This window comes from Aptenodytes forsteri, unplaced genomic scaffold, assembly GCF_000699145.1.
Source record: "Aptenodytes forsteri isolate BGI_AS27 unplaced genomic scaffold, ASM69914v1 Scaffold227, whole genome shotgun sequence".
Classification (NCBI taxonomy): domain Eukaryota; kingdom Metazoa; phylum Chordata; class Aves; order Sphenisciformes; family Spheniscidae; genus Aptenodytes; species Aptenodytes forsteri.
In genome coordinates, this window is record NW_008795365.1 from 4666531 (window position 1) to 4683908 (window position 17378).

The 17378-nt window shown below is 37.7% G+C and overlaps 1 protein-coding gene across 1 annotated transcript in view; it reads left to right on the plus strand.

Annotated features, from left to right (window-relative positions):
- FREM3 (FRAS1 related extracellular matrix 3) overlaps positions 1 to 17378 on the plus strand; it is a gene marked incomplete at both ends in the record, with an annotated part of 60428 nt that overhangs the window by 4936 nt on the left and 38114 nt on the right. The window contains one exon of the mRNA XM_009280281.1: positions 1452 to 1541. Within this exon, the coding sequence (XP_009278556.1) occupies positions 1452 to 1541 (90 nt within the window). The remainder of the gene's footprint in view (positions 1 to 1451; positions 1542 to 17378) is intronic.

Genomic DNA, 17378 nt, shown 5'->3' on the forward strand with positions numbered 1-17378 from the left:
TTTAAAAAAAAAAAAAAAAAAGGGCAGGGGACACCGAGTATAGCCTCAGTAGTCTGGGTTACATTTTGTGTGATTCCGTTCCACAGAGAAAGCTCAGTAGGTAGGGAGGCCTCCTTTAGGTCAGCTCCACCAAATCTGTGCGGAGGGAAGAGCCTCAGAGGATGGTGGGGCACAGCAGCCAGACTCTCTATAAATGTCCCTGTGCTCCAGCCAATCTTAGGGAGTTTGCTGGGTTTAGGACTGTCATTCATCTGTCCTGGATAGAATAGTATGTTGAAAGCTTTCAGAAGGAAACTTCCAGCCTAGACTTCACCTACCTCCGGCGTGCTTTGACTATCAGCAGGGAGGACAACATCTACCAAAAGTCTCATTAGACACTATAATAGGATTAGAGTTCTCCATTATTTTTATGTGCTCATTATTTTTATGTGCTCATGTATGTTACCTTTCTTTTGCAAGAGAAAACAATCTGGGAAGAGAAAAAGTTGTTATCTCCATTTTATGTATTTATCTATAACTTCCAGACAGGTTGTAGCTTTAAGATTATGATAACACAATTTATTTTTAAAAGTCTGCAGTTCATCTGCCAAGCTACAGTGCTGTGAAAAATCATTTGCCATTCATTCAAGAATGTTTCATACATTTTCAGTTGACAGAAAGCACCCAAATCTGCCATGCCAGAACAAGAGCAACTGGTAACCCCAGGGGAGCAAGTCTTTTAGCAGATCAGAATTAGCTCTAGAACAGCTTAATGATGAATGGAGTATAGAGAACATTTAGGTATATCCCAAACATTTTTATATCAAATGAAATAGTTGTTTATTTAACTAAAATAAAAGCAAAAGTGGAAGAGTTATCTGAAGTCTTCATATTGATGAAATGTGGCATAGGATAATACACCTGCAACTTTAGGGTAATAGAAATATCCTGATGGTTTTCCCCTGTTCTCTGGGAATTTCAAATCAAAATTTTATTGACTTTTAGACCTATTTTTGATTTGTTTAATACTTTCTCATATTCACTCCCAATGTACCTGCAACAGTTTTGTGTGCCACAGAAGAGCTTTAAAAAACTGGTTAAATTGATCTTTAAAAAATGGGCAGATCTTCACTCCCAATAGATTCAATTTAGTTATAGCAAAGTAATTCTTCCTAATGTGCTGAAACAAGGATGTGACTTTAGTATTTAAAAATAAATATTTATGATAAAACCATATCTCACTGTTGTTTTGCCATTGTTCTTTGAGCTAATAACTAAATTTACGTTGTATTGCCGAGTTTAGACCAGTGTAAGAAGCCATGCCACATTATACAAGTTTGGTTGCTGAAATGCTTTATCCACAAATTAGCCAACTTATTAGTAAGTAATCAAATAGTAAAGGTAGAATGAACTATGTCCTATTTTCTGTAGTAAAACTCTATGATGATTCATTTAGCATATTCTTTTCTTAGCCGATATTGATGAAATGAAGATCAGCTACATCCTGAAGGAAGGTGATAATGCTACCAGTGACATCTTCTATTTCTCCATTGAAGACGATGGTAAGATTAAGATGCTTAATTATACATGTCTTAGAATTACACCATCTGGAAGATTGTTCACATTAAGTAAGTCATCTATTATTTCTTTATAAGTAATATGTAAAAGTGCATGAACACATAGGAACACAAATCAGGATATTTTACTCATTTTAATGTATAATGTCACAGTTAACGCAAACTGCTGTGGCAAACTGTGAACTCTTAGTGGGATATACTGTTGTCACAATACTGTTTGTTCAGTGGCCTTTATGGAGGACTGTGGGCAGTGACAGTCAATCCCTCTGGTCAGCATGTTACAAAAATTCAACCGTGCAAGGTGGAGCACTGATGGTTTTGGAATCATGGCCAACTACTGAATCAAAAGAGAAAATTAATGCTAACTTTTGTTAGAAAAGGAGAGTTCAGTTGATCTAGATCATGGCTGAGAGCCTGGCGAAATGGTAAGATAGGCTGGTTAAGTCCATTTTGCTCTTATTTATACAGAAGCACATCCTTGTTTTGCATAGATTGTTATTGTTGCAAAGGCTTCAGTGGACCAGTGATTATATCAACTGGTATGTGTATGTTGCATTTTTTTGCATATTCCTTTGATGACTTTTATTTTAAAATCTGTTTTGTTCTGTTTGTGTATTGTTTTTTTCCTGTAGTCTGCAATATTTTTCCCCAGTCATCCACATGAATGATTCATGTTCACTGAGAATTCATCAAAATTTTATACAAGTTCCTCTTACTTAAAGGCAGACAGGAAGATTCGTAAAATAAGTTTGCAATTCACTTAAATAACTTCGGTGTAAGGATCTGCCTTCACAATAATCTCTGTAAACTTCCTGACTAGTTTGATGTAATCCTGAGTGCATAGAACATGTCAGAATAGCATTCTAACACAGCATTTGACAGAAAGTTAAATTTGTGAGTATTTCCTAACGGGCCTCAAAACAAGTCTGAAACACCATTAAAATATTTTGCCCAAAATTGACAGACTCGATAAAAAGAACTCCGCATTGATAGTTACGAGGGTAGTCACTGAAAAGCAATAGCTGCTTTAAGTTTGCCAAGGCTTCCTGTTCTAATTATTGCAAACCAGAAAATGTATATCTTGATCTCTTGAAAACCAGTTACTACATTCTATCTATAATCAGTCTGTTTCTGTTCTCATAGCAGTATAAATCATTGTAGTTTTATATCCACCGTTTGCTATAAACCAATCCAGCCACAGATAAGTATGTGCCTGAGAAATAAGCATTCTGTTACGGATTAAGATCTATCTCGCACTTTGGTTAGCTGAGACATTTTGATTAGCTGAGATGAACCCATTCATTTTATGACTTGAAGATGAACACGGGCACCTTGGATATGACTTCCAGTGTTTTCGTTATCCCATCTGTAGGGCAACTCTTAACTGTTTTTGGGCGGTGCACTGAGGGTATCAGTTAGCAAAGCAGTGAAATGTGACTTGTTTATTTTCAATTGTCCAAGAAGTAATTGAACATTTGGAACCAGTCATTTGGTATTGTCACTTTGCTCATATATGAAAGATTATGTAGCTTAAGGGACATTAAAAACATTTTCAATATTAGATCAGCCACACCTCTGGTTCATTGTGATCCTGTCAGGGGCAAGTTTCTCATGTTTACAAATGAAGACGGAATAGCAGGCAGCTGGGAACGTGCACAGTATTCGTAGCTTGAAGGAAATTATTTGCTTGCTAGTTAAGGTTTAGGTAAGCAAATAATTTCATTCAGCTGTTGTTACACCGGGCTTCAGGAGACTGGAAGACCTGTTTCATAAGCAAAGAATGCACCAACCCATTCCCCATGGTTGGCACTTTGTACCCTTGGCAACTTTACAGCTGGAAAAATCTTCTCTTTTAGGAGCCAGGAGAGTAACTGGGAGACAAAGCTATGACAGGCTGAAGATGGCTTTTGGTTTGTGCTTCCTCTGGTTATGCTGAAAGAAAAAGGTTGAACATTGGCCAGCTGAGCAGGATGGAAGAAACAAGCTAGATTTCACAAGCCAATTATTTTCTAGCTCTTTTTGAAGTCATGTGCAACCAATGCAATTAAAATCAAATGGGCTGTTAATTTAAGAAAGATTGGAGATGCATTCTTTGTCTATTTTTGCTTAGATTTCACTTAGCACACAGGCGAAGGTGCTGTGAACTGCTACCTGTGTTTCTTACAGACATCTTATTTTGCTGTCACTTGATCAATATACAAGTCTTTGTGGTGTGACTAAGTGGGGTGATATAACAATGATAAGAAACAATGGGGAAAAAGGAACAACATGACTGAACAGATGGTAATTCTTACTCCTCATACACCCAGGGACACAAAGGGAGTCAGTTACTAGGTGTTTTCATTAACAGCACTTTCAGCCTCTGCTAAATGGAGCGATTCTTTCAGCTAGATTACTTCATCATCTGTCTGTTCCAGATATCGATAAACTGAGTAAGAAAAGCTGTGGCAATAAATGTGTGCAGCTATGCTTATAACGAAAGTATGTACTGACTGAAGGGTTGTTGTATACTGATGTGGCTCGCACAGCTCCAGGAAGAGTACATGGCTACAGGAAGGTGTGCTGAGTGAGTAACATCTGGAAATTCACTTAAAACTTGTTCGGTGTGGGAAAGAAGGTTGAAAAGTCAATGCTGTCGTTACTACTATAGCACAAGGAAATGCTTTTAAAAGAAATTCTATCTGGATTAGTCTTTTGATGGCTTTGGTGCTTAGAAATACGCTAAACGTATTCCCTCAGGGGCTTTTACCTCCCAAGGGAGTGCCTGAAAGAAGGCACAACTGTAATAGCTGTTGTACAACTTGGGAAAAAATACCTAAAGGCCCAGCAGGAGGAGAGAATGTACACTGCTTTAGTACAGTTTGCAACTGCGTCAGCAACACTCAAGAAAGAGCCTGCTGTTTTCTGTGTTTTTATGTTCTAGCTTCTAAAATCCTCTTAAAAGCATTTGATTTTGCATCAGTACGAAGGAAACTGAGCAATGAAGCGAGTGTGTACCGAACGCAAGGAGAAAATGCACGCATTTTTCTCTGGCTTGTCACTTCCCTTGCACAAACACAATCAGGTTCTTCCAGACAGAAGTTTCATCCTTTAATGGGAGAGTATACCTTCTGAATAATAGCATTTTGTCTAACTTGAGGGTAGGAAAGATTCCTTTAGGTTCTTTATCTGGATAACTACTTGTTCTGCTATTTAAGAGAACTGCTGGGAAACCTTTATCAGTGGTATGTGTGAGAAAGAATGGCTGGCAGCTTTCAGAAAAGTCGATCCCTCTAACTGAGGAACTGTTCCCTTTCCTGTTGTTAAACTGAAGATTTGGGCAGAAGTACTAGAATTTTAACCTACTAATTATTGGTGCACGCTGGCAGCTCCAAATTGTGAGTGTTCAGTGGTGAGCCTGCAGTTCATTTCACAGACCAAATATTGGTACAAATTGAATGCAAAGTAGGTAAGGTTCAGCTGGTTTTCATGATTTATTCCTGGGGTGAGTATATAGATAGCATAATGTTAAGTTTGTTCAAAGATTTATAATGGAGCAATGACATGCAGTAAACCTAGAGTGGTTATTTTTGACTTCACCATATTTGATTTCGGAAGTATTTGTTGTTTTTCCTTGGTGATTTTCACGCGAAGATCAGCCTAGTTAGACTTGGCTAGTCCAATGCCTCTCCACCTGGTTTACGTTCAGTGATATTTTGTATGAGTAACTCCTTTATTTACCTGTAGAGTTCACCTTTTTAATTTTGCAGTTTTTTAGTACACTTAACCTTTTGACACTCATGTCATTGCTGCCCTCTAGACCTTGTTTTCAATTACTGCTGCCAAAAGAGTAATGAGAGCTTGCTGATACTGAAAGCTACAATGTTTTGCTGATGTGAACTTTGTGGGACTAGTTCAGGCTTCTTTCAAACCTTGTGTGGAATGCAATTCTGAAACTTAGAATTCCCTTTGGATAAAGGAATCCTACCAAAATGCACTAAAGAGTATTTGCAATCCATAAAATATTAAAGAAAATCTTGTATTATGTACTTCTAGCTACTAAAAAACAGCTCTGTAGAAAGAAAAATTTCGAATATAATCTAAAGTGTGAATTTGTTCTCTGCGTTTTGCTCAATGTAGTCCCAGGTCCACGGGGTGAAAATCTGACCCCACTAAAGTTAGCGGGAGCTTCGCTATTATTTCTAGTTGGCCTGGGATTTCACTCAGAGGCCTTTTTGCCCCTATTTGATTGGTGCTACTGCAAATAAATTGCATAGGGGAGGTGTGGTTGGGTGAAAACCTAGTAGTTCTCTGGTAGTATGTGATTTTTCCACCTTTTTTCTTAGCTTTTGCTTTCCAGAGACTTAGACTGTTCAGCCAGGGAGTTGATCCAGGGGCTGATCCAGGCTTCCCTGAGGCTGATATAAGGAGCCTCAGCCTTTTATCTTTAAGCTTGTTAATGTTTTTCTAGGCAGGGAGTATGGCTCCTTAATTCTGAATAACCTCTCAGGGTTTTGATTGAAGCTGGCACCTAAGAAGGTACAAGAATACAGGCTTTTGTAATTCTGTGAGCTACACAGTTCTCGCAGATTCTAATACAATATTATAGTAAGTCACATGCTTGCTTATAAAATCTAGAAACATTACGATATCTGTTCACTTAAGAATAGGTATTCTTGTTAATGCACAATGTGCAAGTGAAAAATTAATCTCTCGGCAGAATTAAATGGTGTTTTGTTGTTTCCTTTTGTAACGCAAATTCAAAGATGGTAATTCTGGCAGCTTGTTAGCAATCTTTGGTTTGAATTTGATCACCTAAACTGGCAGAATGTAGTTGCTGGTCAGACTTAATATCTGGTGAGGTTTGTGCATGTTAATGACTGTTTTTATCTAACACAACTGTCTACTCTTATGTGTAGGTAAGATTTCCTCTAATTTTACTAATGATTTTACAAATCAACTTTGTGTTACCATATGCAAATCAGTGTACCATCCTCTTGATAAAAATTGCTCCTTTTTAGTAGGCAGGTTTTGGGCATCTATCTCTTCACATCCACAAATCTGAAAATAATTCGCAGACCTTGCAAAAGATATTGCAGTGGTATAATTTCACCACTTTCAGACACAAAGGCGCATCATTTAAGAGGCAAAGAATTTCTGACTGATGAGCCATCTCCAAGCAGCCTTAAAAAAACCCCCAAAGCTACACTTCTACCAAGTTAAATAGAATTTTTAAGGGGTTTACAAAAACTTTTGATTTTTAATAAAGTTTGAAAACATTAGTCAGCAAAGATGTATGAATTCTTATGCAACAAAGCTTGTCAAATAACTTGCACTGCAGGAATCTCTTGAATTCAGATGGAAAATGCCTTCCATTTTTAATGTGTTTCTGGTGTGCTCTAACTTGCTGTCATGCTTGACAGCACTGAATGATGCATTTTACCTGTGTTGACCTCAAGAATGAAAAGCTATTAGGTGGAGAGGCTTTACTTTGATACAATTGTTTGCAAAGGCATTATGTTTCTGCTGAAAGGAGAGAATCTGAGCAATTGTGGAATGAAAACATTGAAGTGTTTCTGACATGGCTTTGATTCATCCCTTGATCTGTTGCTGTTTCAAGATAGGCACTCTACAGTGTTTTCAATTCTAAAGCCAGATTTTCCAAATGAATAAACGTACACAGTTGGAGACAAGGCTTTATCTATTTATTTTTTATTTTATTTTAATCCTCCCCTCCGAGGTGTTGGATACCATTTCTGCTGATGCAAGATTTTTATTACTGTGTAATAGAGAACAATCGTACTAGAATAGAGGAACTGGATGACAGTATTGTTTTAGATGCAAGAAATAATTGTTCCACTCAGTGCTAGTAAGTCCCCTACTAGACTTCTTGTACAAATTTTGTCTGAATCTGTGAAGATGTAGAAAAACTGGAGAAACTGTCTTGGGGGAAGAAATGAGAATCACCAGAGATCTAGAAAACTTGACCAGTGAGAAAAGATTAAAAGGATTTGGTACTGTTCACTCTGGAGTAGAGGAGACGGAGGAAGGATATGGCATTTGTTAACACAGATAAGAGGAAGAGAATGAAGTGTTCTTTACCGCTATGGTTAGCAAAGTTTACTTTTAACACCCTGTATAATGTGAGATGCCTGGAAAAGAATAGTTAAATTGCAGGGCACAAGAAAACCTTAATTCACAAGTTTGTCTATTTTGCCTCCCCACTATGTATATGAACTTTATTGACATCTTGAGGTGCTTGATGGGCCTGATTGAGAGTCAAAAAGACACGGAGGCGAATGGTCATCCCTATTTGAACATTTTCAGTTTAATTTTCCTCACTGTGCCCTGACACTACTAGGTTCTATATTAATCCTTACCATTTTGAACTACCACTGCAATCAAGGTTTTATGTCCCCTCCTTCTTTCAGTCTCCTTTCCATTCTTTACTTCCTAAAGCTGGTTGACTGCCCTCTTCTTCCCTCACCAATCCAACTTTGCAGCCTTCTGTTAGTTCCAAACTGCATGTATTAAGAATGTGATTAAATAGTAGTAGCAGCAAAAAACTTATTATCATTGAGTTGTGTGGTTTGATTTTCTTTTAATAGGTAAATTAAAATTTATTTCCACAGAGTACTTTTTTAGAGAGTCTTGGCATCTTGTTATAAAAATTATGAATGTTGATGTGAAATGAACAGAGTGGACTGGAGAATGTTTGCGTTTTCCCCTTTTTTAATTTTTCATAGGAAATCTGAAGGAATTTTTTGTTTGATATGATTTAAATCATCATGGACTAATTCAGTCTTTTGGGGCAATTTTTTACTATAGCGTATGCTGGAGGTAAGCAAATTTTCAGAGCTGAATTTTATGCAGACATTTTGTTTGTCTTCATGTTTTTGGTTCTTTATCCTAATGACAGAAGATAAAATATGTATATATTCCTACTTTCTTGCATCTGGGTAACATTGGGGAAAGCAACTACAAAATATAACAGAAGATTTTTCATATACTTTTGAGAGCAAACAAAATACTTGATTAAAATTTCATTGCTGGTTCTTTCCAGTTAATACATTGTTGCCAGTTTATATAGCATTACTGTGTCAAGCAAAATGTCAGATCAATTTCTGTATTTTTTGATAACTATTGCAGAGATTATTAGAGCTTCAGGCTTCATAAGTAGATTATTTTCCTGATGGCTACCCAAGAATGTAGGAAGGATGTGGGTTCTACAAATACAGTTCCACTCAAAATGGTACTTAACACTTGTTTAAAGCATGGCTTCAAGAGTATCATGGATTCATATGCTCTCCACGTGTTTCTCTCAACACCTACATAAACTTATGGAAATGGGACTATTGGGACTACTAATTTCCCCCCCCACACCCCCATTTTTTGCAGTCTCAGAGCATGTACACGGAGTTATTACATATCAGCTCTCATACGTTAGTGCCATAACTTACTTGAGTGTTGAAGCCCTCTGATCTGCCTGTCTCCCCCCATCACGCTCCTTTGATGGGCTTGACTAATTTGGTGGTTCCTACAGAAAATTCAACTGGTCTATTTTATTCTTTTCATTGGTTGGTTGGTTCAGTGCTTGCAATAGAAGGGTTCACCAAGAAAGATAAAAGCCTTAAAGCAAAATCTTCCTTTTCTTCTAACTTATCAAATCCAGAATACCTTGCCTGCACCAGAACATAATTTTTCTTAGTTCTCTTATTTTTACTACAAGGCTTTTTCTCTGTCCTTTTAGCCATAAGACAAAATTTAAAAGAACATGAGAGAGTGCAGGAGGGAGAAAGAAGGAAAATTGTATGAAAGGAGGAGTCTATGGGATGGCTGTCCCTTGCAGTTTGTCTATGGACACTGATTAGAATTTCTTCATGTCTTAATCTGTTTACATCTTCATTTGACAATTTTAGCCTGAGAGATTGAAAAGATAACATTAATAGACATTTAGGAATTTTCATGACTTACTGTTGAAATTAACCTATCTTTAGACCATCTTCTTTTTTTTTTTTTTTTAAATTAAATTTTGGCATTTGCCTTCCTTTCCCATGACCGATGAGTTAATGTGTTCCATAGATGTTTTGTTGTAACTATAACATGAGATAATAGAATTCTTTGGGTTTTGCTTGAATGTATATGGGTAAACAAGCATGCACAAGTTTTAGTCTCTGATGTATTCAATCTGTTGTTATGAGATATGTAAAACATATCAGGAAGGTTTTGTATATCAGGCACTTGACATATTTGTCATTGCTTCAAAACAGACAGAAGTTGACTGGAAACTAAAGCAAAACACGGTTACCCCAGTCAACTGATGTTGTATTGTCAATGTGTGGCAGCAGGTAAGTTATTCACAGGTGGCATGATAAGATTTTTCTTTTTAGGAGAACGGATGTAGGTCAACTCCTTGGACAATAGATAAAGTTAGTTTCTTTTTGTCTGCTTACCTGACATCTTTGGTAATACTGGATTTCAGTTCCCCCCAAAATACTGAGTAAATATTTCTCAAATCTATCACTTAAGGAGGATTGTTTTCCAAAACAGGACATACTTAATTAAAGGATGTAATTTTCCAGTGCTGCTGAAATTGGTGACTTGATGGTCCATGATGTTCTTCATGAAGACCTGACATGCCTTGGGCAGTCTTCTGTCCTCCTCTGGTTCTTTCAAATCTCAGATTTTTTTCTTCTTCATGTCTTTTAGCAATTCCTCTTTACCTCATTCCTTTTTTCCCTATGTTATGTATCAGTAAGCTCTGCAAAAATAAGTTCAACTACTGTCTCTGTGTTCAGGGTTCACATGGGCCTGTGATTTGTCTTTCTAATGTCTTTGACAGCATAAGTAGGTAATTTTCTTTAAAGTATTATTAAAAGGAAAATATTTCTGTTCCATAAGTGTTGTCAGCGATAGGAATTTTAAGCATGAGGATTAAATGTGCATTCAAAATGGTATGAAATGGCTCCTAGTTTAACCTCTTGTAATTAGAGGGGCAGAGATTCCCCTGTAATTCCCTTCACATCTGGTGAGTCATCTGAATACATGGATGGGCAATTAGGAATTGAAGTATAATTTCTAAGTGCAAAATCTGAATCCAGAAGGTATTTATAAATAACATAGAGCTAATTAACTTAAAAATGTATTCTTATGTGCTTTTCTACTGCATATTGATCATGCCATTTACATGTGTGACACATTCAGGAAAGCGTGATTATTCCTTTCTCTGTCACTATCCAGAAGTTAAGGGAAGAAAAAAGAACATATAAACCTGTTCCATATAATATGCTGGTCTCAAGCAGAATGCAAATTTATTTGTTCTGTTCAACATGCATCTCCTATAGTACTCAAAATGTTTTTAGGATGCTATGGGATTCAGTTTCAGATGTTTGGAACTCAAGCTGAATTATGCAAAATGGAACTTGAAATAGTGACAAGTCGCAAACTTATTATCTGGTTTCACCTAAATTTCCTTGAAGTTCATTGTCAGTATCAGCACAGAGCTTCTCAGCATTAACTTTTTGATATCTGAGTCTAATATTTTCCATTTGTTTCAGCCTGTTATCAGCTTAGAAGTCAGCTATTCTGGAACACTAGAAAATGCATTTCAGTATTGTTATTCATCTGTAAAAAATTAAATGAAGGTACTTTAATGGATGGAATATGCAGACCAGACATTGCGCCAAAGCAGTATCTTCCAAAGGAGGTTGTAAGGGGGTTGTGTCCCAAAAGGCAAGTCTCTGAGTCTCCAGAACTCATGAGGGGCACAGCCGCTGCATTGATAGCACTCATCTTGATGAAGGTGGTCCCAGATTCTCCCTTGTTAGCTTCATCTTCCGTGTAAACAAAGGGAAGAGCCATTGTGCTCTTCCTAAGGCAGGGCCTGCACTGCCTTGTCCCGGCTGGCTGATCATAGCTGGGACGGGGAGGAAGAGTGCAGGACTTTCTACTTCCAATGCTGTGACCAGGAAAATACTTCTTAAGGTATTTGACTTCTCACATGTCATTTGAACTTAACTGGCATCAGTGATGAGACCGAACTTTCCAAGGTCAGCCATGTTCCTGTCTGCTACTCTGGCTTGTGCCCTTCTTGCCCAGTGCGTATTTCACTTTGTTATGCAGGAAATGGCTCCACAGGTCAGCAACAATCACATTAGCCTTATCGAGGAAAGAAATAACTCTGAAGTTAGACAGCTGTTTTTCCTGATGTTGTAGAGGTTTATGACATTTCTTTGTGATTGCGGATAAGAAATGAATAATATATTCTTACCATTCCCAGGTAGCAAAGCTCTTTCTTCCTTCTCAAAGGTACTGTCCATTGTTCAGCCTCAGCCTCTACCTAGTATGGCACTTTAAGAAGCCTTCCCTAATGACTGCCTGTAGTATCAACTGTGTTGCCCAGTTTTGACATGTTGATGTAATTTGGGGAATTATGAAGGCCATAACTTCCCAAGACAACCATCATGCTGATGAACCCTGCAGATTCAAACTACGGATCAGTCAGCTGCCTCTTGCTGGAACACTTTAAAGGTCAAACTGTAACATAAATCTCTTGCACTGATCCTTGATTTACAACATCTCCAAGGTCTCACTGTGAAGCCTCAACTTCTTCAGGGACCTGAAATGCCGAGCATACTAAAGTATGGTGCAAAAGAGCATTGATTCAGGGGAGGAACTTAATTTATGATTAAAGCTACCATTTGCATTATGGATGGGTAGTTTTATCTCATGTTAGCACACATGGAAAGTTACCTTTTGGAAAATGTAGAGGCTTTCTGTTTATAATGAAAGCTCTGCACTTCTGAGTTACAATTAGCATAAGATAATTGCATCCTTTGTGCGTTGAACGTGTGTTGTCAGTCATGATGTTATTTTTGCACAGAGAATGATAAACTTGGTAATATATCTTTCCTCTCTAATTAATTTGACAGTTATGAAATGTAATGCATTTTGGCACTGACCATGTAACAGCATAACTGAAATTATATTTTGTTCAGAATGGAGTATGAAGGAGTATTGGATAGAATTAATGCATCCATTGATCTTTCCTCCTGCTTTCTCCTAAAGGAGCCAGAGAGATTCAAAGAATTGTTGCTCTCCGAGACAAGGATTGCATTTGTTAACTGTGTGATGAGTACCGTTTGAAGAACAAACACACAAAGAACAGCCTTTTTTAAGATTGCCATGTATATCCACTCAGCTGTATATATCTATCTACATCACTTTCATCTTGTCCCAGCGTAGTGAACAAATTAAGCTTCTTCATGTAATCAGGCAGTTCGAGCAATAATAGTCTGCCTCAAAATCAGGCCTATGGTTCACTTTAAAGAATTGTGGAGCTTTCTTCCAACCCAGGTAGTAAATTTTGAATTTTTATATTCTGTAAGATTACAACGCATAGTCAGTTCATCATAGTTATCATGACTGGAACACGTCACTATACCTTTTATTAAATTTGGTCAATGTGAGGCATCAGATAACTTTCGTTGTTGTTATATGCTAGCACACAGTCATCGGCAGTGACTGAGCTGTTGGGAAGGAGGCTGCAAGTTCAGCCGATATCCTTTACTCTAGCCTGTCACTCACAGGTTAGAGATTCCTTTTGGATTCAGTTCATCTTGGCAGAAGGGCTAGGGGATGATTTAAGACCAGACCCAAAGATTTTCTCTGCAGAATAATGTAGTTTCTAGGACAGAAGTTTAAAGAGTATTTTTAAAATCAAATGTGCACCAGTTAATCTGTCTGCAGTTCCTTAATTAGGTTGTGATCTTTTCTGCAGATTCAAGGATTAGCGTAAAGGAAATACTTGCCAAATCAGTACATCCATAGGTAGAAGATATCATTCTTCTCCTTGGTGTACCACATTCAATAACTCAGTCACCAATTTTTCTTCAGTGGCAATTATTTACTTGTGCGGTTTGGCTCTTAGATTTTCAGCAGTTATCTCCTAATTTTAACCTGCTCCATGACTAAATGGCATTGGCATCACTCGTTTTCCATGTCACAAAATTGCTACCAAGCTTTCTTTATTGTGATACAGTGTGTAAGTAATGATGAAGCTCTTACCAAGGACAACTTACCTGCTTCATGAGCTCTGTGAGTAGAAGTGAGAGAAGTTGTATTCAGCAGCTTTCATTTCTGTTTTGGGTACCTGTTTTACCTTCCTTTACGCAGGCCTGCCTAGAGAGTCCTGGCCAAGTGTGATAACATGAGCACCTTTCACAGTGCTCTAGTGCTTCTCTTTATTGTCTTTTATTATAGAAAAAATGATCATTTTCTTGAAACACAAGCACACTTCTTCGGGCAACCCAGCTGGCGCTCCCTTTTGAGGATATCAAAGGACAGGGTGTATGGGCAAGCAGCCTTCACATGTGAAGAAATCAAAGACTGTCATGGAGTTACAGGGGCAGAAAATCAAGAGAACGGGAGGCAGAGGCAGTCATCGCTTCTTGTAATGCTGATCCTTGTCAGACGAATACTGATTTCTGTAAGGTTCCTGGAGAGGCTCCAGGTCATTACCCTGTTGTGGTGCTTCAGCCAACGTCAAGTGGCCGTAGGGTTCAGGAAACCTTTTTGTCGTCGTCTGTCCTCATCCACTGGTCTTGCTATGGCTCTGCAAAATAGCCATGTGGCAACGATCTTTAAGACTGAGCAGGCATTTCAGCAGGGAGTAAAAGGGAAGGCCTCTGAAGCATGACAGAAACATACCTTATGTTCTGTGGTACCTCTTGGCACCTTTCCAGAATTTAGACAGGTGTCTATGGAGCCTGTCGATCAGTCTTTCTACTTTCATTTATGGTTTGTTAACTTCCTGTACTGTACTGCACTGTACTACCATACAAAAAAGCATGTTTATCGTACTGCCCTTTCAAAAGTTCATGGTAGAGTCTGTAAGGCACTTATATTCTCACGTTAAAAGGATCATTGGAAAAAATCATATTCTGTATATTATTCCCATGATGTTTTAGAGATTTGGCAAATCATTTGTATAGGTAATCAGACATGACAGCTTGCAAATGGATTGATTGCTGTTTGAAAACAACTGATACTGAGGAAGCCTAAATTAGATCAGATGTATTAGGTTGGATTAGGATCAAAGCCGAGACAGACCATAAGTATATGCAAGATGATGACTGGGTAAGGAAATGTCTCATAAAGAATTTATCACATAAGTTTTGCTGGTTTATCAGTTCAAATAGCTTGCAGAATTCTTGAATGTGTGTGTTATTGTGAAGCTCTGGTAGCATTCTCTGGTAAAGTAGCCTCCATGCTAATACTTACAGCAAATTGGAGCTGTAAGCGTAAGGCTTTTGTGTTCCAGTGAGCTACACTGGCATGGATGAACAGTGTCTTATGATGACTTCCACCAGAAAATAGTTTTAGTATCGAATCATGTAGTGTGCAGCAAAGCATGTTATTGTGGGGCTTTAAGGACATTTTTTTCTCTTGAGTTCATCGCTTCCGGAAAGAGAAAGACTATAAAGATACAGTCTAAATGACAAATTTTAACAGAAGGATACAATACTTGATTTAGGTGGAGGATGACTGGCTCTGGGTAAAGGTTACTAATTCATGATAAAAACAGGCCAAAGTAAAGCAACTAAGGCAAAAAACATGAGTAAAAACACTGGAGTCACAAATGAAGTGACACTCTTTCCTGATCGAGAATATGGCAGCAGATCAGTTTTGTTGGTTTTTTTGTTGGTTTGGTTTTTTTTCTTTTTTGTTATAAAATGCATATAGTTTTTGTTATATCGACAATACACTGCAACCCTCCCGTCCTGGAGCAGGAGTGGGGAAGGGTGGGCAAGTGGAGGCAAAGACGGGATGACTTTTGGTCTCCTGCTGCACAGGCTCGCCTCATGTTTCACTGTAGGCACTGGCTCATCATTCTCAAATTACAAATCTTTTAGTCGATTTCCAGGTCTCTTGGAATCTGGGAGGATGAAAAGACGAAATCCTCGTAATTGGGTTAGATCTAAAAGCGGAAGACAAGGTAATTCAACCTGTGCACGCCAGCCCTCCACCACAAGCTGCAATGAAAGTGGCTCCAATGAAATATGAACAACAGTGTGCCTGTTCCTTTAATCCCCCCTGTCCAACCACATCAAACAGGAAAAAAAAATCTTGAGTATAAGCAGCTTTGTGTAGATTCATTAAGGCCTCAAAATTTCTTGATGATAACTGAAATCAGGCATGAATTGTAAAAGACCTATTAAATACTGATTTAAAGGCCATGTAAAAGTCTTGACTATGGCATGGTACCAGATTTGTGCACTCAGAATGATCAGGTGTACTTTTTTGTCAGCTAATTTTTGCTCTTTTGATAGTTCGTGCTCTTTTCCAACAGCTACAATTTTTTCCTATTTTTGACTTGCATACGCTTAAAGAAAAAGTGTGATACTATACAGCAGCCACTTTTGACATGTATTCTGCACTTTGCATTTAGATATTTTTTTAAAAAGTGATTTTATAACTTGCTTATTCTTTGTTTTTATTTGTTTGTTCTTCAAAGTCCACTCTAAGGTCTTTTGAAATGCTGGCATGTCCTTAAAATGGAATTTATGTTATAATCAGACTTAAGGTATTTGGGAGGCCAGAGTGATGCATTGCTTTAGAAAGCCATTTCACCAATAATTTGATCTTTCTCTAGAGTTTCCTTTAGCTCAGATAAAAGTAGCTGCTTAGAGTAGGCCAAGGAAGATGACTTTCTCCTGGAAAAAAGTGGGTTTTTTCTTAGGTTGACAGCCTATGCTGTTATTTCAGCTCTTGAGACATTCAGGAAAGGAAAATCTACTAATTACATGAAAAGTAAAGACAAAGAACTAGTCCTTTTTTACATCTTCTACTTTTGCAATTTGTGCTTACGGTATTAATTTTATAGAAACAATTTCTAGAATTAAAAAAAATAAATTATTTTTAGGAACAATAAGTCCATTTCTGAATTTTCAGTCTGAGATTATTGCTAGCTGTTTATTTATTTATTTAAAGTTTCTTGGAAAATATTTTTGTGAGAACAAAGTTTTCTTGAGTCTAGCAGCGTGCCTGCCTGCTGCTTGTCTGAGTAGCACGTTAGACCTTCTGTGTTAGTTTGTTAGACCAAACAAACAAAAAAAAGACCAAAACTCTTTCTAAGTGCATCTATGTAAATGCAGGGGAAAATGAGATATCTGGGGCAGGGGAGGTGTTTGCTTTGTTGTGGGTGTTTGGGTTTTGGGTTTTTTTTTTTTAGTTTCTTGGAGCAAGACTTCTCTGAAAAAATAAATCCTTGAGCCATAGTACAAGACTAATTTTGTTCAAAATAAAGACAAAAAGAAAAACTGCCTAGTTCCCAACAAACTCTACATTTCCTGACCTGCTATCTGTCCCTTGCCCAAGAATTTTTGAAGATTTTTGGGTGGTAAGGGGATGAGTGCCCATTTCTGACTTTGCCACCCCTTAATTTTTTTAGCTAAAGTTACAAATTAATTTAGATTTTCCCCTCCCCTCCCTTTTTAAGTTTTCCAACATTTGGAACTATTTCTCTTTTATACATGTGTATATTTACATTCTTTTTCTGAGCTGGTGGGTTTTGTTCTTTCTTCCTTCCGTGCTTCCTGAACTTTTCATTCCTTTTATTTCCTTCACTGTTTATTCCCCTGAACTGCTTTCTATCTTTCTGGTGCCTTTCAGTAAATTTTAGCTATCCAGCAAATCAAAGCCAACTGCAAATATGCTTGCATCCACAGAGCAGCTGTTGTAAAGAAACATAACTTCACTTGAAGGAATTGATAGAAACACTGCCAACCACCCAAGCTAGACCAGAGACTGAGATGGTGGTCGGATGGACTTTTCACCACAGCA